The following is a 26949-nucleotide window of genomic DNA, read 5'->3' as shown; positions in this document are numbered from 1 at the left end:
CATTTAATTTTAGGAAGTTGTTCGTCATCCATTTGTTTATTGCTAAGAGACAGGCGGAAATGGAGTTTATAGCTGTGTGATCATTTGGTTCAGCGGAGATGTACAATTGTGTGTCATCTGCGTAACTATGGAAACATACATTGTGCTTTCTAATGATGTCTCCTCAATGTTCAATGTTCAATGCAATGTTCAATGCAAGTAAAGCACTTTAAACTTTAAGTATGACTAAATGCTTTCTTGACTATTATAGTAACTGTTCCAAAATGCATAGATTTCTATGTATTTTAGGGGTTTGGGGGGCTAGCTCTTTTTAATATAAATGTCAGATTGTTTTATTTATTTCATAGATTTCTATGCATTTCAGGAGTTTGGGGGACTGGCTCCCCAAAATAATTAAATAACATAACCCTAACCTAACCCTAAAGTGGTCTGCACACGGCGGCCAACCGACGTCGCCTGGCGATGTGATCGCCTGTCGCTCAATGACAATCGCTTAGCCCCCCACACCAGAGGCGACCGTTCTCAGGTATAATAAGCTATGTGTCGCTCTGTTTAGCTGGGGGTGTTTCCCCCCGGGAGATATAGGAGGGCGGACCGCCGGGACCGGACGTTAGGTTGTTGTGAAGCGGGTTAGCTGGTAGCTGTGTTGTGCAGTACGAGAGAGTATTAACCTGTAAAACCCATATTGAGCTGGAATTAACCACCATATACGAATACAACCTCTCCTCATTCTTCCTGACATTACTGCATGCCTGATCGCTACGATCATTACCAACGATTGGACAAGTATTGTTATGCAGCTGCTGAGAGAGTGTATTTTTCACGGAAGACGCAAACTGTTTTGTTCTCAACCATAATTTTCTTTGGACAATAAACCTTACAAACTACATCAGCTGCAGCCTGGACATTAAACTCTGTCAACATCCACAACTTCTTTTGTTACCCGAGTATAAAAACATCTAGTAGGTGCATCGGCGCATTGTTCATTTATTAGTTAATGACAAGCGGCCACTACAGCTTCTCAAACTAACGTTATTTATTTAAATTGTTCCCGTTAATAATAATGAACATAAGTAGCATGGTAATAATACGGAGGTTATTGATCAATGAATGTATTGAATGATACATTAATGGTGTACAAATGATACACCAGTAGAACTGTTCTGTACTACTACTACTGTAGAAGTCATGTTATTTCCTCATTGTCCTGCCTTCCGTCGCCTCCAAAAATAGGATCGAGGCGATTTTGAGCGAGGCGACAGAAATAGCTGCGCGACCGTCGCTTCAGAATCTCCTGCCGTGTGGGTTCTCTCATTCATAACAATGAAGGCGATACAATTCTGTCTGTCGGCTCGCTAAAAAAATCGGTCGCCTGGCTAAAACCGCTCGCCGTGTGGGGACCCCTTAAAACCGAAATAAAGTAAAAAGAATTTAAAATAGTTACAAAATCCACCAATTTTCGCCCCAAAACCGGCCGAAACCGGCACAAAAAAGAATCCCGAAACTTCTGTGCCCCCCTGTGCCCCAGTAGAGTGCTGGGTCTAGATGCGCCCCTGGTTGTGATGTAAGATGGTAGTGTTCCAACACAGATCCAGCATGGCTGTGATGTAAGATGGTAGTGTTCCAACACAGAGCCAGCATGGTTGTGATGTAAGATGGTAGTGTTCCAACACAGATCCAGCATGGTTGTGATGTAAGATGGTGGTGTTCCAACACAGATCCAGCATGGTTGTGATGTAAGATGGTGGTGTTCCAACACAGATCCAGCATGGCTGTGATGTAAGATGGTAGTGTTCCAACACAGATCCAGCATGGTTGTGATGTAAGATGGTGGTGTTCCAACACAGATTCAGCATGGCTGTGATGTAAGATGGTAGTGTTCCAACACAGAGCCAGCATGGTTGTGATGTAAGATGGTGGTGTTCCAACACAGATCCAGCAAGGCTGTGATGTAAGATGGTAGTGTTCCAACACAGAGCCAGCATGGTTGTGATGTAAGATGGTAGTGTTCCAACACAGATCCAGCATGGTTGTGATGTAAGATGGTGGTGTTCCAACACAGATCCAGCATGGTTGTGATGTAAGATGGTAGTGTTCCAACACAGATCGAGCACGGTTGTGATGTAAGATGGTAGTGTTCCAACACAGGCGTCATAAATAGTAACCTAATAGGGCGGTGTAGTCTGACATCACTGGTTGTTCCACCCGTATAGGGATTCATCATTGGGTAAATGGATTATCGGCTATTCTGCCGCATGGAAATTGAAAAGCTTCCATCTTTGCACAAAATGAGTTCCCTTCTACCACTAACATTATTGTTTAAGCATTTTTGGTTAAATAAAGGTAGTTATAAGGTTTTTAATTTGTCGTAAAAAAAGAACTACAGTAGGCAGCCTGTTGTTCAGTAGGCAGCCTGTTGTTCAGTCCTGTCGCCTAATCCCCGTCACGGCCAGCTGATACCAAGCTAGCTAGCTAGATAACGTTACCTAGCTAAACATACTAGATGTTAGCAATGTCTAACATATAAATGGTCTGTGGTGAACCATTTAAAATCAGGGCATGTAGAGGATTTTCGGGAACGAGTAAAATGTGCAGGTCCTCTTCTCAGACACTCTGGGGCAAAGCACTGCACGCATCATGCCGGCTAGCAAGCTAGCTAGCTACTAACCTCATTCCCAGTTTTATCTCCGTGAGCTAGCTAGCTACTAACGTTACATAAAAAAACAATAACGTTATAAACTATACACAATATGTACAACGAAACAATGATTTACATTAGTATTTACAGTGATTTAATATGCAGCGAAATAACGTTATACGTAGGCCTGCCACGATAATCAATAAATTGATTAATCTGCGCGATAATTAAAATGAATGCAATGATTTTGACGGGCGCGATGAATTGCTATTTGCGCGTTTGTTTTAATGAGGCGGAACCAGTACCCCTTGTCAGTCACTCTCCGTGTGGGGGGCCGCTGGCGTTACTACAGAGTACAGCACGGGAGCTCCGTGGGGGCAACGCCACATAGCTTAACTAAATGTCTCAATAGTGTTGCTCCTTTTAACCAAGTAGCGTTCTTTGTAGTGTAGCTATTTTTAGTTATATATTATATTATATATATATATATTATAAGTAGTTACTCGCTACTGCCCGGAGAAACTGGACTGCTAAATAAAGATTAAAGATCTAGCGTTGATGCTATTCAATGCTATCAACATTAGCTAAATAGCTAACAAACGAAATACAATGTATAGCATAGCTACAACACACAATAACGTTAATACAATTACATGCATCATTGTTTACAATGAACGGGTGGGGCTAGTCAAAGGACTGCACACAGGGACAAGTTAAACATGAATTACGCCTACGCACCACAGGGCTATTCTATTATATACGGCTTTGACGCTTCCTCCTCATCGTTGATTGCCTGTAGTAGCTGCATCTAACGTTAGTAGCTAACGTTAAAACTAACCTAAAGTTAGTTGTTCACCAACAATCTCAACATTTGTTTTATCATTAGCTCAAAAACACAGAATTGTCCACTCATACGTTCTGCTAGGATAATAACAACAATACTTCCGCTCCGGTCGGTGGGTTTCAAAATAAAAGTCAAAAACACCGGAAAAGACGTTTATTTTGTACAGCGTTTTCCTCCACGAGTACTCGAGTACATCATGTGATCAATTGATCTGGATTATTTATCCTGTGCTGAAGTCTCCATTCCAATAGAGATAGTATATATTTTGGTGTTTATTTGATTATTGTTTCACTGCCTTTTTATTTATTATGTTTCCACAGTTTTTTCCTCATACTTTATTACCATTTTGTACATGATACCGCAAGGTACATTAATAATACATGTACATGTTAAAAGGATGACACAAAAAGCCAGACAGAGGGCTTGTTTCCAGTTTCAGTTTGTTTTATAATAAACAATCAAACTGAGAATTTTTTTATTTAGGATATTTAAAATGTCTTCCAATGTTAAATAAAGGTTTTTGCACTTTGAAATGGTTTCCTTGCATTATTATGCTATTATTATATTAGTAAAAAAAATAAAAAGGTTAATTGAAAACTTTTGGGAAAAAATAAATTTCTCAAAAAAAGAAATCTCTCAAAACCGCAATAATATCACTTATCGCAATAATTTTCTGGGACAATTAATCGCCCAGCAAAGTGTGTTATCGTGACAGGCCTAGTTATACGATTTAAATTATAAATACAAATATATTAAAAATGGTGGTTGGCTATAAACTAGTGTTGGGTGAAAGAGATACTAGCCACAGATTCAGGCTCAGTTATTTTCCCATTGTACGAATTGTTAAAGGAAAACGCCAACATTTTGGGAAATTAGCTTATTTGCCATCTTCCCTGGAGTTAGACAAGAAGATACATACCCCTTTCTTCTCTGTGCGTGCAGTAGGCTTAGGGAACGCCTGCACCGTTAGCGTAGCTTAGCTTCATCACTGGAAGTGGGGCAGTCCTTTACCCTGAAGTTCCCTACAGTCCCCTACAGTCACGAAATACACTCCAAATACAACTCCAAAACATTCCTGTAAACATGTTGTGACCTGTGTATTTACCACATGGAGAAATAAAAAATAATTGAATTCGACAATTACGTTTTCTAAGCAAATATACTATAAAACATTATTCCCATGGCTGGTGTTGATACGCTGCTACCTACATATAAAACAGTATTCCCATGGCTGGTGTTGATACGCTGCTACCTAACGAAAACCAACAAACACAGAACCGGACGCGTAAGCAGAAAACTAGGCATAATTTTTACTTCCGGTCGGGGTGTTTCAAAATAAAAGAGCGACGTCTAAAGCACCGGAAATACGTTTATTTTGTACATTATCTAACGTTAACACGAACCTAAACTAACTTTAGGTTAGTTGTAACGTTAGTTTAGGTTTGTGTTAACGTTAGATAATGTACAAAATAAACGTATTTCCGGTGCTTTAGACGTCGCTCTTTTATTTTGAAACCCCCCGACCGGAAGTAAAAATGATACCTCGTTTTCTGCTTATGCGTCCGGTTCTGTGTTTGTTGGTTTTCGCTAGCAGCATATCAACACCAGCCATGGGAATACTGTTTTCAAAATTGTGGAGGCTTTTAATCGTCAAGGTAAGAGGATTTGAAGGCATGGTATCCATAAACTTCAATCGGTTCGGATCCTTTGAATGAAATGAGAATGTAAACAAACACTGGCGTCACGTTAGAAAGTATCACTGCGTTGCGTGAAATCACTGACTGAGCCCAGAGAGGAGTGGTTCGGCAAAAAATAGTTCAGAGTATATTTGCTTAGAAAACGTAATTGTCGAATTCAATTATTTTTTATTTCTCCACGTGTTAAATACACAGGTCACAACATGTTTACAGGAACGTTTTGGAGTTGTATTTCGTGACTGTAGGGGACTGTAGGGAACTTCAGGGTAAAGGACTGCCCCGCTTCCAGTGATGAAGCTAAGCTACGCTAACGGTGCGGGCGTTCCCTAAGCCTACTGCACGCACAGAGAAGAAAAGATAAATGTTGTTTTTTTGCTACCTTTACGATTAATTGCGAATATTTTCATGTTGAGCTATAGATTGTGGATGAATACGCACAGAAAGGTACACCATGCAAATGTCCATGCTTTATTTGTTTTAAACAAGATGATTTAGAAATGGGCAATGGGGAAATACATTGCGTTGGACAGAGGGTGGAACACGAAAAAACGAAAATGACGTAACCACTACACCTCCCTATACCAATGTGTGTTACGTCTGTCATGGTCATTTTGCTGCCCCCTAGTGGTTGATATTTTTACCCTGCTGCACACTCTTTCCCACACCAATCTGTGATGTCAGAGTACCTTTCCTACACAGACTTTGATAGAACCTCCAAAGATGCACTCTGACATCACAGAGCGGGGTGGAAAAAATGTCCAGTATCCTTCAGATTCAAATTCTTTATTCGCTATATTTATTGTAACATATAATATAACGGATATGGCATACAGACCTTCCACTGCACCTTTGTTTACACTGTTTATTTGTATATGTTATATAGAAAATATATATTTCTATCTCTATTTATGTCTTTCTACTATTACCATGCCCATACCTGTACCTCCCGCCCCCCTCCTCCATGCTGCTATATGATGCCCACATTTCCCCAAGGGAATAGGAATATATTATTCGCCAAGGAATATGTTATTTTATCTTATCTTATCTTGTCTTATCGTATCTTATGTAACCATGGACGTAACGGCATGTGTATATCTTACACCTACATAATCCCAAACTGGTCCTGCTGTTATAAGTACAATAAAGTAACTCGACTATAACAATGTGCCTTCCATCTGTTTAACTATAACAGGAGAAAGATTAGATGATTGATGTGTTTGTAACTAGAACTCATCCTACAACAGTAGATAGAGAGGCTCACTACGGCTGTATTGTATAATGTGTGTATTGTGTGAGGCTCTCATCAAGTGACAGGGCTCTCCATCACAGGGAGTGAGTGTGCAGGCTACATTAAAGATGTGAACCAAAGGTAAACATCTCCTCCTGTCTTCGGTAATGGATTCATACACTCCAGCGGAACAATCTTCAGATAGTGAGATATGAAAACCATGACTTGCACTGGGTGGTCACTGATTATTGGCAAAGAAAATTAATTTGTTATTATATCTCGACAGTAATTGATACTAAAAAAAACAAGGTGTTTGACACCAAAATGTAAAAGATCTGTCATTCCGGTAAGGGTCAGGTGCTAAAATAACAACATCAAATCAAACCAACAACCAAGTCGTGGATTGGAATGAGCAAACTGTCTATCAAACCCTCTAGTGACACACGTGCTTGTTATGCGCATAACAGTTGCGTGCGTACGCAAAGGCCTTCTGCTAACACATAGATGCCTGCTAGCTACCTATGGGGCATAGCTTTGGAAATTGTAATGGGCGCCTAACCAAAACACAAATACATGTTTATTACAGACTAGAAAACACACAGTGCTGAGCTGCATCTCACATTAATCTAGAGATGATGTCACCACTTCTATGCTGCATCTACCGTTGACCTGCTATCTCCCCCTAAAGATCCCCAGCACCCCCTAACAAATGTGCGTCTAAGAGGGTTAATAGATTAACCAGACTACCAAAAATAAAGAATGCAGTGCACTCATAATGCATCCTGGAGGGGTTCTGTGATCCCCGCCTTCACTAAATTAATTTGCATAATTGTGACTGTTTTCCATTCATTTATAGGAAAGCAAATCCAATTTGTAAAATGTATTTTTTTTTATCCACTTTTTCTCCTCTTTTTCTATTTTTCTCCCATCCCAATTCCACTGTGCCAATTCTCCCCTCCCCTGTCTTGAACGTTGCTCGCATATGCCCCCCACTGGCCGGTTGTAGGGAGGATAGAAGCCTTGCATCACGTGTCCCCTCCGATACACGAGGAGGCAGCCTGTCACATCTTTTCACCTGCCAGCGCGGACTCTCATTGGCGAGGTGTAACGTGTGGGAGGCTCACACTACCCCCGCCATTTCCTGTCTCTGCTGTGCAGGCGTCCCCAACCGACCTGTAGGAGTCGCTGTCCACAACGTCCAGATTACCACCCATCGACTTCCACCCGCTAACTCTGCCAATTGAGTTAGTATGACGGCTGGCCCAAGCCGGAGGCAACGCCGACAGCCGGAGTCGAACCCTGTGTCTCTTGCGTTGGTGACGAGCGCAATGTCCGCTGTGCCACCCAGTCGCACCTCAATTTGTAAAATGTATTGAACATAGAAGGAACAAATATAAAAATATTAGGCTGAAACAGTTCCGTTGACACAAACAAAAGCATCAGCTTTTTTATTAAAAAAAATTGAATAGTCGAACATTCAAATAATAGTGCCCCTCTCTAGTGTGTGTGTGTTTGTGTGTGTGTGTGTGTGTGTGTGTGTGTGTGTGTGTGTGTGTGTGTGTGTGTGTGTGTGTGTGTGTGTGTGTGTGTGTGTGTGTGTGTGTGTGTGTGTGTGTGTGTGTGTGTCTATACATGATGGGTATTCACAAGTGTGTGCATTTCTCTCTATGAGCACTTTAACTCCACATATGATGCACTACAGGCCGAAGGTCGAATGAATCACACTTCAAGCCTGGAACTCAAATGAAGATACACACCATGCCCGGAGAGAAATGGGATTATGTTGATGCGCGCCATACGTCAATGCAAGCTATCAACACCTCCTACAGAATGAATAAGTAATGGTAAGGAGAAAATGTTCCTGCAAACCGATTGGTAGTTATGGCCGCTTGAAAAATACTTTATATACGTGTGTGACAAAATAATTCATGGTGTTTGCTGTAAGCGCAGTAATGCCAAAGTGCGTTCGAGTGATTAGTGAGATGTAAATGGCAAATGGTAAATAGTGCATTTATATAGTGCTTTTATCCAAAGCACTTTACAATTTGTTCCTCACATTTTACTCACACATTCACACCGACGGCGGAGACAACCATGCAAGGTGCCAACCTGCTCTTCTGGAGCAGTTAGGGGTTAAGTGTCTTGCTCAAGGACACTTCGACACGCTGCCTGGGAGGAGCGAGAATTAAACCAGGAACCTCCGAATTACCAGACGACTGCTCTACCTCCCGAGCCACTGTCGCCCCACATGTAGTGCACAGCGTCCCACAGCTGTAGCGCAACATTGTTGCAAACCTTGCCCCAGAGACACTATACCAAAGGTAGTCTAATATATTAAAGGGGAACTATCTTATAAATTGCCTTTTCCAGTTTTTAGCATTGTTTTCTAGCAATGTGGGGTTGTACCAACACTGTCTATGTCTCAAATTCTAATTGTTGCACATTCCTCCAGTACAGATGAGACAAGGTCCTCCCCCAGTAAACTAAGCCATTCTGAATTTGGCGTACCTGTGACGTGTAAGGATTCTGATCTGCATACCTCAGCTCCTTCTGTGGTTGTAGCCACCGCCCACAATCAACAATTCGAGCGAGTGGAAATAATGCGAAAGCGGTTTCCCTGTCACTGACACTTCCTCAAAAAGAGAGAAAAAGAGAGAGAGAGAGAGACAGGGAGAGAAAGAGAGGGAGAGAGAGAGAGAGGGAGAGACAGACAGATAGAGAGAGGGAGAGAGAGCTCTCATACGGTGCGACTCGTCTCGGAGCATTTAGGGCTTAAATGTCGTTTCAGATCAAATTATTATTTAGTTTGTGTTTTATAAGGGAACATATATATATTTATTGGTGATCCTCTTGGGAGGAATCAGTGTGGATTGTGGGAGTGAGCTTGGGAGAGCGTCTGTCAGTGTATAAGTGCATTTGTTGTCTTGTTTTTTGTTTTGTTATGTATTGTATTGTATGATGTATTGTATTGTATTGTATGTTTTGTATCCTATGTTAAGGACCCCCTCGAAAACGAGATAGCATATCTCAAGGGGTTTATCCTTCAAATAAATTTCAATTTCAAATTTACACACTCGCGATTGCGTGTGTGTGGGGGGAAACACGCGCGCTCTCGGAGCATCTCTACTCTCTCTCTCTCCCTCTCTATCTCACTCTCCCTCTCTCTCTCCCTCTCTATCTCTATCTCTCTCTCTCTCTCCTTCTCTCTCTCTCTCTCGCTCGCTCATTCTCTCTCTCGCTCTCTCTGTATCAGCACTCGCGTCACGTCAACCTGTTGCAAAATATCATAGCGCACGCTCCTATGCGTATTCCGATCTGTGCAATAATATTATATTGTATATTGTCATTTGAAACAAGTTACCAATGCATTGTCCCGTGGGATAATGCCCCCCGCGGCTAAATTAATTAGTCTCCCTCTCTATATCTCTATCTTTCTACCCAAAGTTATCTGCCAGTGCAGACTGTGGGTGACTGTCACTCAAAGCGCATTGCGAGTATGGGCGGAGCCCAGCCAAAAACAGCTTGGAATCTGGAAGTGCAAAAAATGCTGCTCTAGATAACTTGATTTTGAAAAAAAAACGTACAAATGTGTTCTATAGACTCACAGGAATTGTGTAAAATTGCCCAAATAGTGAAAGAAATAATAGTTCCCCTTTAACACTCTTTAGACAGACTGAATAATAGACTACAACATAGGCTACCAGGTTACATACTTGATTTCTCTCTCTGTGTACATCCCATCATTGCCATTCAACTTGCAAATATGGGTGTACTTGAGGCTACGAGTCGACAGTGTTGCATTTTTCACATGAAAAAAGTTATGGTTACAAGCTATGGGTAACGGATTCATTTTGAATGTTTTTTAACGCACACATGACGGCCAATCAGAAAAGAGTATTCACCCAGACCATGGTATAACAGGGAATAATCAAAGTTGCAGTAGTAATGATCAGGGAACAATCAACATTTCAGTAGTAATTAGCAGGGAACAATCAAAGCTTCAGTAGTAATTATCAGTGAATAATCAAATATTCAGTAGTAATTATCAGGGAACAATCAACATTTCAGTAGTAAGTATCAGTGAATAATCAAAGCTTCAGTAGTAATTATCAGTGAATAATCAAGGTTTCAGTAGTAATTATCAGGGAATAATCAAAGCTTAGTAATTATCCATTAATAGTCTAAGCTTCAGTAATAATTATAAGGGGATAATCACATATTCAGTAATAATTATCAGTGAATAATCAAAACTTCAGTAGTAATTATCGGAATGACCAAAGCTTAGTTTAAACATGGTGTGCAGATGAGAGCTATGAAGTCTGTGTTTTGGAATTTTGACTCATTGGATCAGCCTCAGTATGTAGGTTACAGTATATTTGATTGTGTAACCTCCTCCCTGCTGTCTGCAGGCTCTTCAGAATCATTGTAACACATGTCTGTTTGAGTAAGAGTGTGTGAGTGTGTGTGTGTGTGTGTGTGTGTGTGTGTGTGTGTGTGTGTGTGTGTGTGTGTGTGTGTGTGTGTGTGTGTGTGTGTGTGTGTGTGTGTGTGTGTGCCACTGCAGTTTCCCAAATACACCAAACGAACCAAGACCGAAGATCTGAGAGGCGCACGCAACGACACCAGCGGGCGGCTGGCATCCCCCAGGTATCTGGCTTCCCTTGCACCATCTGTGGACGGGTGTGCGGCTCAAGGATCGGACTCAACGCCCACGAGAAGTGGCACCAGCGGCAGCGTCGGTAAACCCCCCCCCCCCCCCTCACCCCATCCCTGGAGCAAGCGTCATCATCGAACACGATGGACAGCTAAGAGAGAGTGTGTGTGTGTGTGTGTGTGTGTGTGTGTGTGTGTGTGTGTGTGTGTGTGTGTGTGTGTGTGTGTGTGTGTGTGTGTGTGTGTGTGTGTGTGTCTTGTGTGTATATAGCGATTTTATGTGGGGGAAATGTACCCTGCAGGAAATACAGTGTGTGATTGAGAGCCTGCATGTGTGTGTGTCATGTGCACAGTACTGTATGTGCGTAAATTTAAGTGTGTAAATGTGCTCCATAAAACACTGTAGGTGATATACTGCCTCACTCTCTTGTGTGATGTGCGTGTGTATATGTGTATGTATTTACTACCTCCATCTTGCTGTTGTGTGCGTGTAGTTTTGTGTATATATGATTGTATATTTTTTCACTCCCTCCAACCCTTAGCATGTGTACTGTGTGTGTGTGTGTGTGTGTGTGTGTGTGTGTGTGTGTGTGTGTGTGTGTGTGTGTGTGTGTGTGTGTGTGTGTGTGTGTGTGTGTGTGTATGTGTGTGTGTGTGTGTGTGTGTGTGTGTGTGTGTGTGTCTGTATAGTGATTTTATGTGGGGGAAATGTACCCTGCAGGAAATACAGTGTGTGATTGAGAGCCTGTATTTGTGTGTGTGGCAACCGTTGGGTGCCAGCCACGTAATATTACGTTTTTGGTTCGTTTTTCTTTTTTTCTCTCGATATTAATATCCTATTCACTGTCACAGAGCAGTATTTTGCCTGGAAAAGGCATATTGGGAGTCCGAAGGTGCAGTACCGGACAGATCCTGGTAGTGGCGCTGTCTCGAGAATGCAGTAACCCCTGTTGCAGACCAGGTGTCACACTGAAATCTCTCCGGGTGGGCATTTCTGTTAGTCTGAAGCAAGGGTTCACTCGATCGCATGGAATACTTTTTGGGATGCCGAATCCATTATGCAGTAAAGGATTATGGCATGGGCCAATGGACATATGATCTACCAGATGGCGATCAAATAATTGGAAAATTATTTTTGGAATCCAACCGGCCAAAGGTAAGAGCAATTTGACATCAATTTCAGCTTGATCGTGCAAGGATTTAATAGCCATCCCCCAGATCAGCCTATGTTGTGGTAATAACGAATGCCATTATTGGCAATCAATTAATCAGAAACGACTTCCCCCGCCCCCCCCCCCTTTCATGCATCCATGATGGAAAATAATCCGGATCATATGCATTTGGATCATTCCGATATAACACTCATATTCACCACGGTATAAAACGGGAACGTATTGATGAAAAAAAAATGTCTTGTATGCATCTTGAACGGAAGGTTCTGTCAATTGACAATGATCTTGGATACATAGCTATTATATAAAATATAGATTTTGCTCTACAAACAACATGACGCACAGTGAAAAGTTGTAATGGAAAGCTGGCGTAACTACAGCGGGCCCAGTCAAATAGCTGGCACTGATTGAGTTAAAGTGAACTTGATATCCTCATTCCTTTAAAGTGACCTTTCCATTTAGTCTGAAGTGACATTTTGTTTAAAGCGATTGTTTAACCTCTTAATCCCGGAGCCCTATTTTCTGAAAATCCGCCTAAGATACATACCTAAGTAAATGGAATATATGTTCTTGGTATCTAGGGACATCTATGGACCTCAGACAGTGAATGTATTCCCAGTGTCAGAAATATTGTGTCTATTACTAGGTTGCTTAAATTGTGATGAAACAAAGGAGCGTATGAATTATGATTTTTCTTTGCATCTTTGACAGTGAATAACACCATGCTAATAATGACCAGACATGAAGAACTGCCACTGATCTCGTTTAGTAACTTATTGAGATCACGTGTACAAAAAATCTAAGGAAATGAATAAAGGGAAGATGATTAAACAGAACGTTTTGTATATACAGTACTGAATTCTCCCATCCGGACCAATGCAATTTGAAATATCTATTATAGAATATAGAATAGCAGGCTTACTTATAAATGACCTTATTATAGCCAATTCGCACATTTATGGATTGTGCCAAATCTTATCTTTCAAATGCCCAAGTTTAATTTGGATTTAGTATCACCAGGCGTGCATAAGAACAGATAAGGAAATCTACTGTATGTACAGTAGGTTTATTATTCTCGCCATTTAAAAAAAATCAAATCTGATTGTTGCTACATGCTAAAAATAGGGAAGACAAACTAACTGCGCTCCAATATATGCCAATATTGTTAAGCGTTGTGGTTTATTATCCCAAGTAATAAGAGATATTAAAACAATTCATACAAAAGCCATTTGCTTTTTTTGACATAGAGGCCTCTGGGTAGGGTGTTTCTGAAAAATTCCAACGCTCATTGAAAGCTCTCGATGACTCCTCTTCAAAATGCCGTCAAAAAAACTACAATTCCAGACGGTAAATTTTTCAAAATGGCAGACTTTCGCGAACTAAACAACAGAAAAACTCAAACTAAAATCTATCTAATAACACTTTAACCTATTGGTAAACTAACGTATTGATGATAATATACATTATAACTGCTGTTGTGTCATGTTTATGATGTTTATACTTCAATACGTTTGAAGTATAAAAAACGATAATTTGTACTGTACAACTGTACAAGCAAAACTGTACATTGGAATATTGACAAAACCATACTTGGTAATTTACTGTACATTGGAGGGGGTTGTGTTAGGACATTTACAGGGGCCAGTTTCGAATTGCAGTCTCCCGTAGGTGTTCTTTGAGAGTGTTTTTGAAAGTGGGTAGTGATTCACATTCCTTTACAGCAGTGGTCACCAACCCGTCGATCTTGATCGACTGGTCGATCTTTGAGACTGTCCCTGTAGATCTTTCCATGAAATTAAAAAAATTTAAAAAAAAAAAACCCTGAGAGTCCACATTACAGTTCTACTTTTGTTTTGATGTGAAAAGTGATGCTGCACTTAGCACTGACTGAGAAAGTACACATACAGTTCTACTTTTGTTTTGATGTGAAAATGATGCTGCACTTAGCACTGACTGCACTTAGCACTGTCTGAGAAAGTACACATTACAGTTCTACTTTTGTTTTGATGTGAAAAGTGATGCTGCACTTAGCACTGACTGAGAAAGTACACATTACAGTTCTACTTTATAAAATGCTAATTGTAAATATGTTTGTCAATGTTAATAATATGAGAAAGTCCACATTACAGTTCTACTTTTGTTTTGATGTGAAAAGTGATGCTGCATAAGATGACTGCACTTAGCACTGACTGAGAAAGTACATAATAGTTCTACTTTGACGTTTTAATGTTGGACCAAAGCATTGCATGTAATTAGAATACAGGCAAATAAAAGTAATTTAGTTTAAAGTACAATCTTGGCTGTCTTTTTCTCTCAACGCTTCAATAGGTAGATCTTGCCTTCACCAAAAAAAAAAAAGTGATCTTGGGCTTAAAAAGGTTGGTGACCACTGCTTTACAGCTTTGGGTAGGGCGTTCCACATTGATGTGGCATAATTGCGAAACGTGTTTAGTCCCTTGTTTGAGCCGAATCTGGGTTTAACATGATTTGTGGAGCTCCCTCTGGTGTTGTGATCGTGGTATTCACTGACCTTTGGGAAGTATTTTGACATGTACATGGGTACCTTGGTCGTGTATGTATCTTGTAGACCAGGCCCATTGCAAGTTGCTGTACTCTGTCCTCTACTCTAAGCCATCCTAGGTTGTCAAAGTGGGCAGGGGTGTGGTGGGTTCTAGGAGTAAGGTCAAGCAGTAGTCTGACCAGTTTGTTTTCAGATGTTTGTAATTTAGTTTTTAGCGCCTTTGAGGTGCTTTGGTACCATGAGGTGCAAGCATAGTCGTAGTACCCTTGAATGAGTGCTCCTGCCAGAGTCTTCAGGGTATTCTTGTTTACCAGTGAGGAGATCCGGTACAAGAATCGAGTTCGTTGGTTGACTTTTTTTTATTACATTGGATGCCATTTTGTCACAGGAAAGATTTGCCTCTAGGATGGAACCCAGGTAGGTAATTTCTTCTTTCCAATATTGTCACCCACTGTAACTGAGAAGCCGTCGGTCTTGCTGAGTTTGTTATTTGAACCGAAGAGAATGGACTCTGTTTTGCCCAGGTGTAATGATAGTTTGTTTGTGTGTGTTTGTGTCTGTATGTGTGTTTGGTGTTTGTGGCAGGCTATGTGTGGCTGTGTGTGTGTGTGTGTGTGTGTGTGTGTGTGTGTGTGTGTGTGTGTGTGTGTGTGTGTGTGTGTGTGTGTGTGTGTGTGTGTGTGTCGGGCTATGTGTGGCTGTGTGCTTGCTGTGTGATTGCTGTGTGCTTGCTGAGTGTGTGTGTGTGTGTGTGTGTGTGTGTGTGTGTGTGTGTGTGTGTGTGTGTGTGTGTGTGTGTGTGTGTGTGTGGGTGAGAGGTGTGTACTCACGGCAGGCCCTCAGGGGTGTTCTCTGGTATAGCGATGGTGAAGGAGGCGTTGGTAAACTGTGGTGCTCGCGCTCCAGCCACCACAGAGAGCACGGCCGGCACGCTGCGGCTCCCCAGCCTGTCTGCAGACACCACGGTCAGCAGGTACTCCCTGTCCCGCTGCAAGGGGAGGCCGGTGGTCCTCACCTGACCGCTCTTCTTGTCCACCTCGAAACGTCCGTCCCCACCTGGAAGTGGGAGACCGGGTTAGTGGAAGCGGAGACATTTCAAAGGGAGACTGACCGAGGCCATCCTCACTTCCTGTCACTTGTCCCGTGAGCTACAGAAGGCGTGGTCTTGGCAGGTTTAAGATAACATAAGATAAGATATCCCTTTATTGATTCTCTTGGGGAAATTCTGGCATCATGGGGGAGCGGAGGTACAGGTATGGGCAGGGACCAGGGTGATAGAAGAAAGACATAATATTTATTTGGAAAAAAGCTACAGTAATTGATTTTGATTGATTGTAAAATAATTTATATTACCTCCTCATCCAAGGAGCCACAATTTAAATCAGATGAAATCCATCAGATTTCAAAATAAGCAGTTTAGAGTCACAGTGAGCTCATGTGCTGTAAATGAGTCAGAAGGGGTTCATTAGCTGAGGTGAATGGTATCATAGCAGAGCCCATGTTGACTGTTGCAGGCCACATAGCAATGGTAATCAAGGGAGACGTTGCACAAAATATCCTAATCCTAATCCTAATTCCCACACCGGAACTCCTATTTACGACTTGACCAGCATTCAAGTGCTTTGGTGTGACATGTACATCTCTTTTCCCCCTGTGGGTAATGTTTACACTACTAAAGATATAACTAATGTCGTATATTTCTAAATGAAAACATGAATAAAGCAACTAAAAATGTACCAAATGATAAAACAGAGAAGTTGATTTGAAAGACAGGGTGATTTGAACACCATGTGAAGTTATCTCTGTGGCCCCAGGCTAAAGAGGTTGAGAGACAGTGGCCCCTCACCCGGCCAGCTGGCAGGAAGCGAGGTTTGTTTAAAGTAAGTGGTAAGAGATAAAGGAGGAGATCATTATCATTGAAACAGGAACCAAACTCAGAATAACCGTTGAGATCAAAAAGGTCATATTTACCCTAAGGAAGGAATTTCAGGTTACAACACGGCAGCTGCTGACGAAGACCCAGAGGTCAGAAAGGTGACACAGACTATTTGGAAATCTCCCCTTACACAGTAGAATGCCACCAGTTACACATTAACTCTAATAGTTAGACTAGACGGTTTTTAGACCTTAAGGATATAGAGAAAACTAATAAAGTAAAATGTGGACAGAACTACTAGAATACCTTAGTCACAATAAAGAATAAAAACTCTTAAATACTAGAAGGTAAAACTATACAAATATTGGTCACATTATTTAATCAGGAAATAAGGTGTTCTATTAAAGGACGGATATATAGGGTTTGTTGTCTGGGCTGTCTGAAAGTAGTCTGGTTCTTATCTACACTAGGTAAACATTTTGTCACAAGCATGATGATGTATTTCTCAGTGAAACGGATCCCCTCATCAAGTAAAGTGTCAGCAGATTCAAACTGTGAAACCGTTGTCACCAGACCCAAACGGTTGTGTCAGCAGAAGAAATTGTGTAACATGTTGTCACCAGACCCGCAGACAAGTTCCTGCTGGAATATGGCCAAATAAGGAAAGCGTATGGACGTGAATAGGCAGGCAGGGACGCTCTCTCTCTCCCCCTCCCCCTCTCTCCCCCCCTCTCTCTCTCTCTCTCTCTCCCCCTGATAAAAAGGGCTGATGGCGACACACAAAAAAGGAGAGACTCACACCCAGAAGGGACCTGGGGAAGCGCTGACACAGACCCGGAGACACACAGGGGACGGACCCCTGAGAGGCGAGCCACACAGAACTCGAGAGCAGAGCCTGAGACACAGCCAGCAGGGAACCTGGAGACTGAGAGACAGACCTGAGAGCGCTGAAAACCTCCCCCACAGAGGGAGACTCGCCAAGCCGGCTACTGCAGAGCCAAGCCGTGACACAGAGGGACTGAGACCCGATGACGGATGAAATCGCCTCGCAGCAGGGGATCCAGACTCCACCGAGGGTAGATGAAAGAACCAAGCGCTCCCAAACCTCCCAGGATCCGAAAGCAAGGTTGCCGTGACAACCAGACCACGGACCACTAGAGAGAACGCGTGTTGGCCTGGAAACCAACACAACAACCAGAGAACCGCACCGGAAGAACCCAACAAGCCAAAAGAAGAGACGATTAGATTGAATGAAAGAGACAATTAGATTGAACCAAAGAGACGATGTACCTGTTGATTCCTAAGCTGTGGTATTAATAAACACCGCAGTTGTTTTTGACCACGTCGTCAGTCTCTCCTTACTTGAACCAAACATCTGAGAACTACCTAACCAATGCAGGAGAAGGGTGATATAGAAAACTATACGATCAATGAACTTAGATAGAGATAAATGAAGAACAGGAAGGATACTTCAATTGGTGCGGTGACCCGTGCTGCATTCGACCAGAACCGGTTGACAACGACGGCGGCCACTTCTCAAGGACACAGAGGGGTTCTCTCCCCCTCATCGATGCTCTCTACGACTGGCTCTGGTCTCAGCCACACACCGGCGCTGCACTTAGGAAGCGTAGGGGTTAGGGGATGTTCAGTTAGGATGCCTATAGTTGGTACAAGGCCAAGTGAGGAGAGGAAATAGATGTCTGTATTTAGTTATATCAGCTTAGGGGATAGGCTAGGGATTAGGTAAAATATTTGAGGGGACCGGCGTAGGAGCAGTAGAACGGAGATTAGTCACAGATAGCGGGAAGTGGGACTGTGCGTGACGTAGTGGTTCATTAAAGGGTAAAGAGGAGTAGTCAGATCTTAAAGAGTGGAATAAGAGAACCGTGGTGAAGTACAGGGATAGCCTGGTTCCGCGAAGAGAAACAGAGAACAGGGAGATGAGAAGAGGATAGGGTTCGGGCTAGGATGCTGTAGAAACCACACTTAGAATCGGTGCGACGGAGTAATGGACTTTGGAAGACGTTCCATAAGCGAATTACCACTTCTAGTCCGACGTCATTTAGGCTCAGATTGGCTAAGGTCGATATCTGAAGAACATCAGCCGCGTGGAGGAATGAGGGAATGTAGAGGAAATCAAGCCGACAAGGGGCTCTACGGGTAGCGGGGAGTACGGTCGAACACACGATTTGGCCATATAACACTCCGATACAAGCCAACAAAGGGCGCTGCTGAAACTCTTCACGGGCTACTATACATGAATGGAGTGGGGTTTTCTCAGGGGTATAGCAAGTCGGACTCAGTAGATATATGAAGCACTTTGGAAGTAGATACTGCACATGTGATTAGAACATAGGAGGATATTGTGTGAAATGGGCAGCAAATGCGTTTAGGATGAATGTGTGCTAATGAATGGTATGCTTATGAATGAGACATTGTTTTGCTGAGTATATGTGTTTGAATGGATGAATGTTAGGAGCTCTGAGTGAATGTCAAGGTATTTTTTGTATTATTATGAACCAGGTGGCCAAGGCTGCAGCGGGGAGAAACCACACCCCTGTCCTGCCAGCATTAGCTGAGCGCGACGGGACTAGCGTGTGGTCGCTGTGTTGCGTTGTCGAGTGAATTGAATGAATGGCATGTGTGATGGAACCTGGATAATGTGAAGTGTGCGTTGAAATTTTTCAAAACGGTGGGGATAAAGTCTAAAATTAATGTAGTAACGATCAAAGAAAATGGGGATTTTGGAGCTGATGACGTCACTGGGAGCGTCGGGTCTTGGGGTGGTTTACGTAATGACGCACTTGCGGGGGAGGCGTGGGCGCCTCCTACAGGAAGTGGTGAGTGCTGTAGTGCAATGGTGGTGATGGACAGGACGTTCCAGCGGAGGGCGCTGTTGCCTCTTTTATAGTTTCACCTTTACAGGTGGAACGAGGTGCAGTAAACAATAGAGAACGTTTGTGATTATTATAGGTTTTGAGTAGCGACAATCTGTGGGAATTTGTGAGTTCTTTTTATCGGTTTTTTCTGTTGTTGATGATGGGTGTGTTTACTGGTTTGATTATAGGTCTGTATTTGTTATGGGCCAGGGGTAATGGCGCTGGTGGGATAGTATGGGATAGATGTGTGAGTTTGTTTGTGACTTTGGTTGCGTGAAACCCCCCCCCCCCCCCTTTTTTCCTCTGTCTCTTCCTCCCTCGTTCACACTCTCCCCTTCCTCCTTCCCTCCCTCCCTCCCTGTCCCTCCCTCCCTCCCTCCCTCCCTCCCTCCCTCCCTCCCTCCCTCCCTCCCTCTCTCTCTCTCTCCCTCCCTCCCTCCCTCCCTCTCTCCCTCCTTCCCTCCCTCCCTCCCTCCCTCCTCCACCCCCGCCCCCCTCCGCTCCATCCCTGTCTCCCAGCTTAACTTTGTGAGATGACGGGTGCACAAAGGGAGTTTTGTTTAGGATAGATTGCCTGATTGATTGATTGATTGGAAAATTTTATTAACAGATTGTAGAATGGGTACAATACGGTACAGCTCAATACACACAATTGTTAAGGGGATGCAGACCAGAGAAAGACTTTCGTCTTGTTTACATCAGGGTCCCCCATTTTCAATTCATCATGGGCGTGGAGTATTGGTTATATTAAAATTGGTTATATTGGTTATATTAGAATAGTGTTACTTGCTAAATTATTGCGTAAGGGTAAATAGGATATTCATGGTTATTTTGGAGCCCTCCCCCCCCTCCCTCTATGTCTCTCCATGCGGACTCTTTTAGTCTGATTGAAGTTAAGGTTGATTTAAGTTAAAGTTGGCAGCAGATGATGGTGATAGTGTTTGAAGTCCTGTGGGTTTAACTGGACCGGGCGATACGGGGTATTCTGCTGATTGAGTGTAGACGGTTTTGGTAATAGTTAATGTTGCGTTGTGTGCCCCCCCCCCCCCCCCCTTTCCTCCCCTTAGTCCCTGTATCCCTGTATCCCTCCCTCCTTTTTTCTTTTCCCTTCGCCCCCCCTCTGTCTCTCCTTGTATTTCGCCCGGTGGTTCTCCATCCCTAGATTGCGGCGTATGTTGTGGGTTATTGGTTTGTAGGTTTGTTTGAACTGCGTTGTTATTGTGTATGTGAAGTAGGTACCGGATGGGCGTTGGCCTGTCTAGGTGCTGGTGGTGGTAGGATGATTTGTGATATTCCTTGGTGGGAAGCTTGGGGTGTTTTCGTTCGGATTCGCGACTGGAGGAAAACGCTTTGGGCTGAAGACGGACGGTTCTTTGTGTATTCAAGGATCTGAAGGATATTGCGGTGGCATGGTGCGGGTGTCCGTGAATTTATTAACGTGGCCAGCTGTGCTATGTGTCGTCAGGGTTTTAGTGATCTAAGTTGCTAAAGGTTTATTGTTTTCCCTGATTGGTGGTTGGTAGCAGTAGCAACACTGATTAATTTTTATTAAGTGTTGTGAGGGGGTACAAGTGTGTGTGTAAGGAGTGAATGAAATTGATGTTGTATGAGGAGTGAAGCAAAAGCGAATAATACATTTAGTCGATACGCTAATCGGAATAATACATTTAGTCGATACGCTAATCGGGCATTTAAAAGTAAGAAATAAGGTTAGGATGAACAGATTCATCAAGCAAAGAGAGATTAGAATCAGATGAAGGACCAGGTTTACAAAGGATTATTAGACAATGGATAGGAATGGGACTAATGATTATATTTCCCAGAAAATCAGGTGGAGAGAGCACACAGGGGATTGGAAACCTCCAGTGTTCCTGTTGAAGGAACGGACAAAAAACAAGATAAGCTGTATCGTTATTATTCAAACAAATCACACTGTGTCTCTCTAAATATTTTAGTATAGTGTTGCCCGACATTTCCAATGCATAACGAAGAGTGGAAATAATAGGGAAATGCCACTGTATTAAGTCTGGATGTTTCTGCTTTCTTTCTGTACAGGTGCTCGGCCGGACAGGAGCTCTAACGATTTCCATAACCATCTAGGGAAAACGGCTGTAATGAGCCTTGGTATAAGTATGAATGATAAGCCAGTTATCAATCCTTGTCTGCACAGTAAAAATTTGACAGTGTGAGTGTTTTAACTCAAGTAAGTGGTAATAGTGAAAGACAGAGGAACTTGTTTTTTCAAACGGTGTTACAGGAGTGTTTGAAAGAGTGAAGTGAATGACAGTAACATAGGAAGTTCACCTTAGTGGAACATTAATAGGAATAACTGAAGCGATAGATGCAATAATAATAGAATAACAACAACGACAATATGGAAAAGGGCCTTAGTGATCAGGCCATCGGGGGGAGAACGCCGAGAGCCTCTGCAGACATTTCCCAGATAGACTTTACCAGTGATTATGATCTGATTGATTGGAATATGGACTTCTCTCATGTGACCAGTACGACAGAAGGACTTGAAATGTTGACTTTGGTTCCAATACAGGGGAGTGAACCAGTGACAATGGTGTTACTCCAACCAGAACCGATTCAAGCTGGAGTGTCCATTGCAGGCGACTGCGGTTTAACCAAGGGGCAGAAAAAGAGACTGAGGATACAGCCGTCCCACGAAGTCCACTCTGGCCGGAGGGCTGGAACTGAGACCGACAGCAGGTATGGAATACTACACGAACAGTTTCTACAGCCCACCCGTTTCCCATGTCCACCCTGCCCTCAGCACCAAAGCCAAGATGAGAGGCGGAGCCCAGCGATGGGAAGTCAAACCGCCAGTGCTGAGATGGGGGAAGAGGCAGCATACTATAGACAACAGAGAGCGTTTGTGACAGCGTTCGAACAACACGAGGCAGTTCATCGAGATCTGATGAAGACACAGCTGGAGATCGGTCAAGCCGCACACGAGACTCAGAGATTGGAACGAGAACTGGCAAGAAAGGCTGCGCTGCTAGAAGCGACAGCTGTTGAGATCATGCTTCGGGCGTCTGACCTAGGCCGCTGGGATCAAAGAGTGCCCTGTGCCCCGTTGCCCGGACAGGGAACTGGGCCGCGACAGGGTGAACAGAACCGCAGGAGGGGTGAGTTTCCAGGCCCCTCCCAACAAGAGAAGGCCCGAGGAGAGGCAGCAGAAAAGGACAGGTATGCCCCTCTCTCCTCCAGGCAACAGGACATGCGACCAGAGGACAGGAGAAGGGTGGACCTGGCGAGGACTGTGGGAGGCCAGCCGAGAGACTGTGGGAGTCGTGGTAAACTGGAACCCCTGGGATGGCCGGCGTCGGCTGTGTGCTGGGATTGTGGGGAGGTTGGCCATTTCGCTCGGTCATGTGACAAAGAGTGGAGGGCTCAGCAAAAGTCCGGTAGAGGGCGAGAGTCCATCAGAAAACAGAGTTGCTGGAAATGTGGAGAGTTGGGACATTTTCAGAGGAGGTGTCTGCATAGGTCATAGGTTAATTAAGAGCAAAGCGGAAATGCACAAACAAATCCTTTTGGGTGCTCGAGTAAATAGAGTTATTGATAAATTAAAATGGATAATGAGACTGATTAGAATAAAGATAGAGACGCAGATACATAGATAAGGTTTGATTAGGTGTGCAAGTTACTAAAATGGTTTGGAAGACTAACCAGGGTAAGTTGGGGCTATAGAGGGATGACATAACTGAATATTGCCTGGGCTAATCAGACTAACAAAATTAATGGCTTTAGACAGGAACAATGGAACATTTGATATTGGACAGAGTTAAAAACAAAGGAATATTTATAGTGGTGATTGCATCCTTGATCAAAGGGTGGTCCAGTAGACTTAAAAAAAAAAAAAAAAAAAAAAAGGAAAAACACAACAATGTTAATATTATTCATTACTTATTTTATTTCTTTTTGGATTTTTAATTTTGCTGTCTTAAGTTTTTGCGGGGGTATTTATGCCTCTAGATGATAGTTTAATTCTGTTGGATGGGTGTGTAGCATGTAGGCACTCACAATTCTTTTGTTTATTTACAATTTTCTTTGTTTTTGTTTGACTATATTTTTTTAGGAACTGGCTGGCTGGGAGGGATCTCTCGCCGGTCAGGGATAGCAGGTGGTGGTGACACAGCGAGACTGGTAGGAGGTCTGATATAATGAGCTGGAAACTGAGAATGGACGGGAGCTGGTTCATGGTTTGTTTTCCGCTCATTAAGAGTCCAGATGTAGAATCTGGGCGGTTGTGTCACTTTTTGGGTTATGGTAAGGGTTGGGGAAACATATTTCTCTGTCTATAGAAAGCTCTGTAGGTTTTTGGTCGCAAATTGGCCGAAATAGTGTTCATGTAGGGTGCAGACATGTGAATTTGATGATTGACTTATGGAAGACTCTGCACCGGGTTGTTGAAAGCTGGCGGAGTGTGTGTGATGTGTGTTTAAAGGGACTGTGGTTTGTTGACCATGCACATAGGTTCTGTTGGTGATTGGCCTCGTCTAGAGCTGACTGTCCGGACCGAGGAGCTGTCGGGAAACAAGGTATTTGATAGTGAAATAATGGATATTCCACTGTCAAGGGTGGAGGTAGTTGTGTTGATCTTGAGATATTGAATCTAGTAAAACAGTACAGCACAAAAAGAAATGAGACAAAGATGATTTGATTGAATGCTAACGTAGGAAGCTGTGAAATACATAGATAAAAAATTTGGAGAAAAATGTATTGTCAGAATGCAGAACAGTAGAGAATGTATCTGCGAAAATAAATGTTTCCAATCTATTGTGTGTTTGTAAATAATAATCCAAAATGCAAAAAAGGACAGAGGGAAAATCGTTTCCTTCTGTGGAGAATCGGAGCAGGACAGAGATCTACATGCATACAACGAAGAGGCGGTGATTAGCACAAGATACAACAAGAAGAAAACGGTCAAAAACGAGTTAGCAGTAAAGGCCTTAGGAGGTTGGAATAGGGATAACTGACAGGGATGAAAGCGAAGGATAATTGAGGCCTCAGTGGTCTTTTCAAGGAGAAGAAATAATTTATGTTGCTTGTTTGAATTTCTCTCAAATGTTTAGAGAGTTAATCTTTTAGTGGTGTGATGTATTAATCTTTTCTTGCAGAGTCCATTACACAAAATAGACATTTAAGCTAATTACACGGATAAAAAATAGTCTAAACAACAAAGCTATTATTGAAAGAGTGTTTCTTGTAAAAACAGGAACAGCTTTCTTAGACTGGATGTCATAATAATAACTGATAAATGTGTATAAACTGTGAAAGGAGGAAAAGGTAGGTGAAGTGATGATTTTGTAACTGTACAGATGGAAAGGGGTTTTGTAGTTCGATTTGGGTAAATTTTGGATTTTTTTGAAATTTTGAAAAATATTAGCAAATATTATGATTATGAAAAACATGTTTAATTTAGAATATTGATGCTGTATAGGAGGTTATTAAACCCCCTAAGGGTGGATTGTCGTATATTTCTAAATGAAAACATGAATAAAGCAACTAAAAATGTACCAAATGATAAAACAGAGAAGTTGATTTGAAAGACAGGGTGATTTGAACACCATGTGAAGTTATCTCTGTGGCCCCAGGCTAAAGAGGTTGAGAGACAGTGGCCCCTCACCCGGCCAGCTGGCAGGAAGCGAGGTTTGTTTAAAGTAAGTGGTAAGAGATAAAGGAGGAGATCATTATCGTTGAAACAGGAACCAAACTCAGAATAACCGTTGAGATCAAAAAGGTCATATTTACCCTAAGGAAGGAATTTCAGGTTACAACACGGCAGCTGCTGACGAAGACCCAGAGGTCAGAAAGGTGACACAGACTATTTGGAAATCTCCCCTTACACAGTAGAATGCCACCAGTTACACATTAACTCTAATAGTTAGACTAGACGGTTTTTAGACCTTAAGGATATAGAGAAAACTAATAAAGTAAAATGTGGACAGAACTACTAGAATACCTTAGTCACAATAAAGAATAAAAACTCTTAAATACTAGAAGGTAAAACTATACAAATATTGGTCACATTATTTAATCAGGAAATAAGGTGTTCTATTAAAGGACGGATATATAGGGTTTGTTGTCTGGGCTGTCTGAAAGTAGTCTGGTTCTTATCTACACTAGGTAAACATTTTGTCACAAGCATGATGATGTATTTCTCAGTGAAACGGATCCCCTCATCAAGTAAAGTGTCAGCAGATTCAAACTGTGAAACCGTTGTCACCAGACCCAAACGGTTGTGTCAGCAGAAGAAATTGTGTAACATGTTGTCACCAGACCCGCAGACAAGTTCCTGCTGGAATATGGCCAAATAAGGAAAGCATATGGACGTGAATAGGCAGGCAGGGACGCTCTCTCTCTCCCCCTCCCCCTCTCTCCCCCCCTCTCTCTCTCTCTCTCTCTCCCCCTGATAAAAAGGGCTGATGGCGACACACAAAAAAGGAGAGACTCACACCCAGAAGGGACCTGGGGAAGCGCTGACACAGACCCGGAGACACACAGGGGACGGACCCCTGAGAGGCGAGCCACACAGAACTCGAGAGCAGAGCCTGAGACACAGCCAGCAGGGAACCTGGAGACTGAGAGACAGACCTGAGAGCGCTGAAAACCTCCCCCACAGAGGGAGACTCGCCAAGCCGGCTACTGCAGAGCCAAGCCGTGACACAGAGGGACTGAGACCCGATGACGGATGAAATCGCCTCGCAGCAGGGGATCCAGACTCCACCGAGGGTAGATGAAAGAACCAAGCGCTCCCAAACCTCCCAGGATCCGAAAGCAAGGTTGCCGTGACAACCAGACCACGGACCACTAGAGAGAACGCGTGTTGGCCTGGAAACCAAGACAACAACCAGAGAACCGCACCGGAAGAACCCAACAAGCCAAAAGAAGAGACGATTAGATTGAATGAAAGAGACAATTAGATTGAACCAAAGAGACGATGTACCTGTTGATTCCTAAGCTGTGGTATTAATAAACACCGCAGTTGTTTTTGACCACGTCGTCAGTCTCTCCTTACTTGAACCAAACATCTGAGAACTACCTAACCAATGCAGGAGAAGGGTGATATAGAAAACTATACGATCAATGAACTTAGATAGAGATAAATGAAGAACAGGAAGGATACTTCAATTGGTGCGGTGACCCGTGCTGCATTCGACCAGAACCGGTTGACAACGACGGCGGCCACTTCTCAAGGACACAGAGGGGTTCTCTCCCCCTCATCGATGCTCTCTACGACTGGCTCTGGTCTCAGCCACACACCGGCGCTGCACTTAGGAAGCGTAGGGGTTAGGGGATGTTCAGTTAGGATGCCTATAGTTGGTACAAGGCCAAGTGAGGAGAGGAAATAGATGTCTGTATTTAGTTATATCAGCTTAGGGGATAGGCTAGGGATTAGGTAAAATATTTGAGGGGACCGGCGTAGGAG

The 26949-nt window shown here is 42.9% G+C and overlaps 1 protein-coding gene across 1 annotated transcript in view; it reads right to left on the bottom strand.

The window, feature by feature from the left end:
• LOC311223493 (neural-cadherin) overlaps positions 1–26949 on the bottom strand; it is a gene marked incomplete at both ends in the record, with an annotated part of 1556546 nt that overhangs the window by 1111924 nt on the left and 417673 nt on the right. The window contains 1 exon segment of the mRNA XM_084308277.1: positions 15584–15809. Within this exon segment, the coding sequence (XP_084164403.1) occupies positions 15584–15809 (226 nt within the window).

The sequence above is a fragment of the Notolepis coatsorum genome, assembly GCF_963971535.1.
Source record: "Notolepis coatsorum genome assembly, chromosome: 2".
Taxonomy (NCBI): domain Eukaryota; kingdom Metazoa; phylum Chordata; class Actinopteri; order Aulopiformes; family Paralepididae; genus Notolepis; species Notolepis coatsorum.
This window is presented reverse-complemented; position numbering and strand designations above follow the sequence as displayed.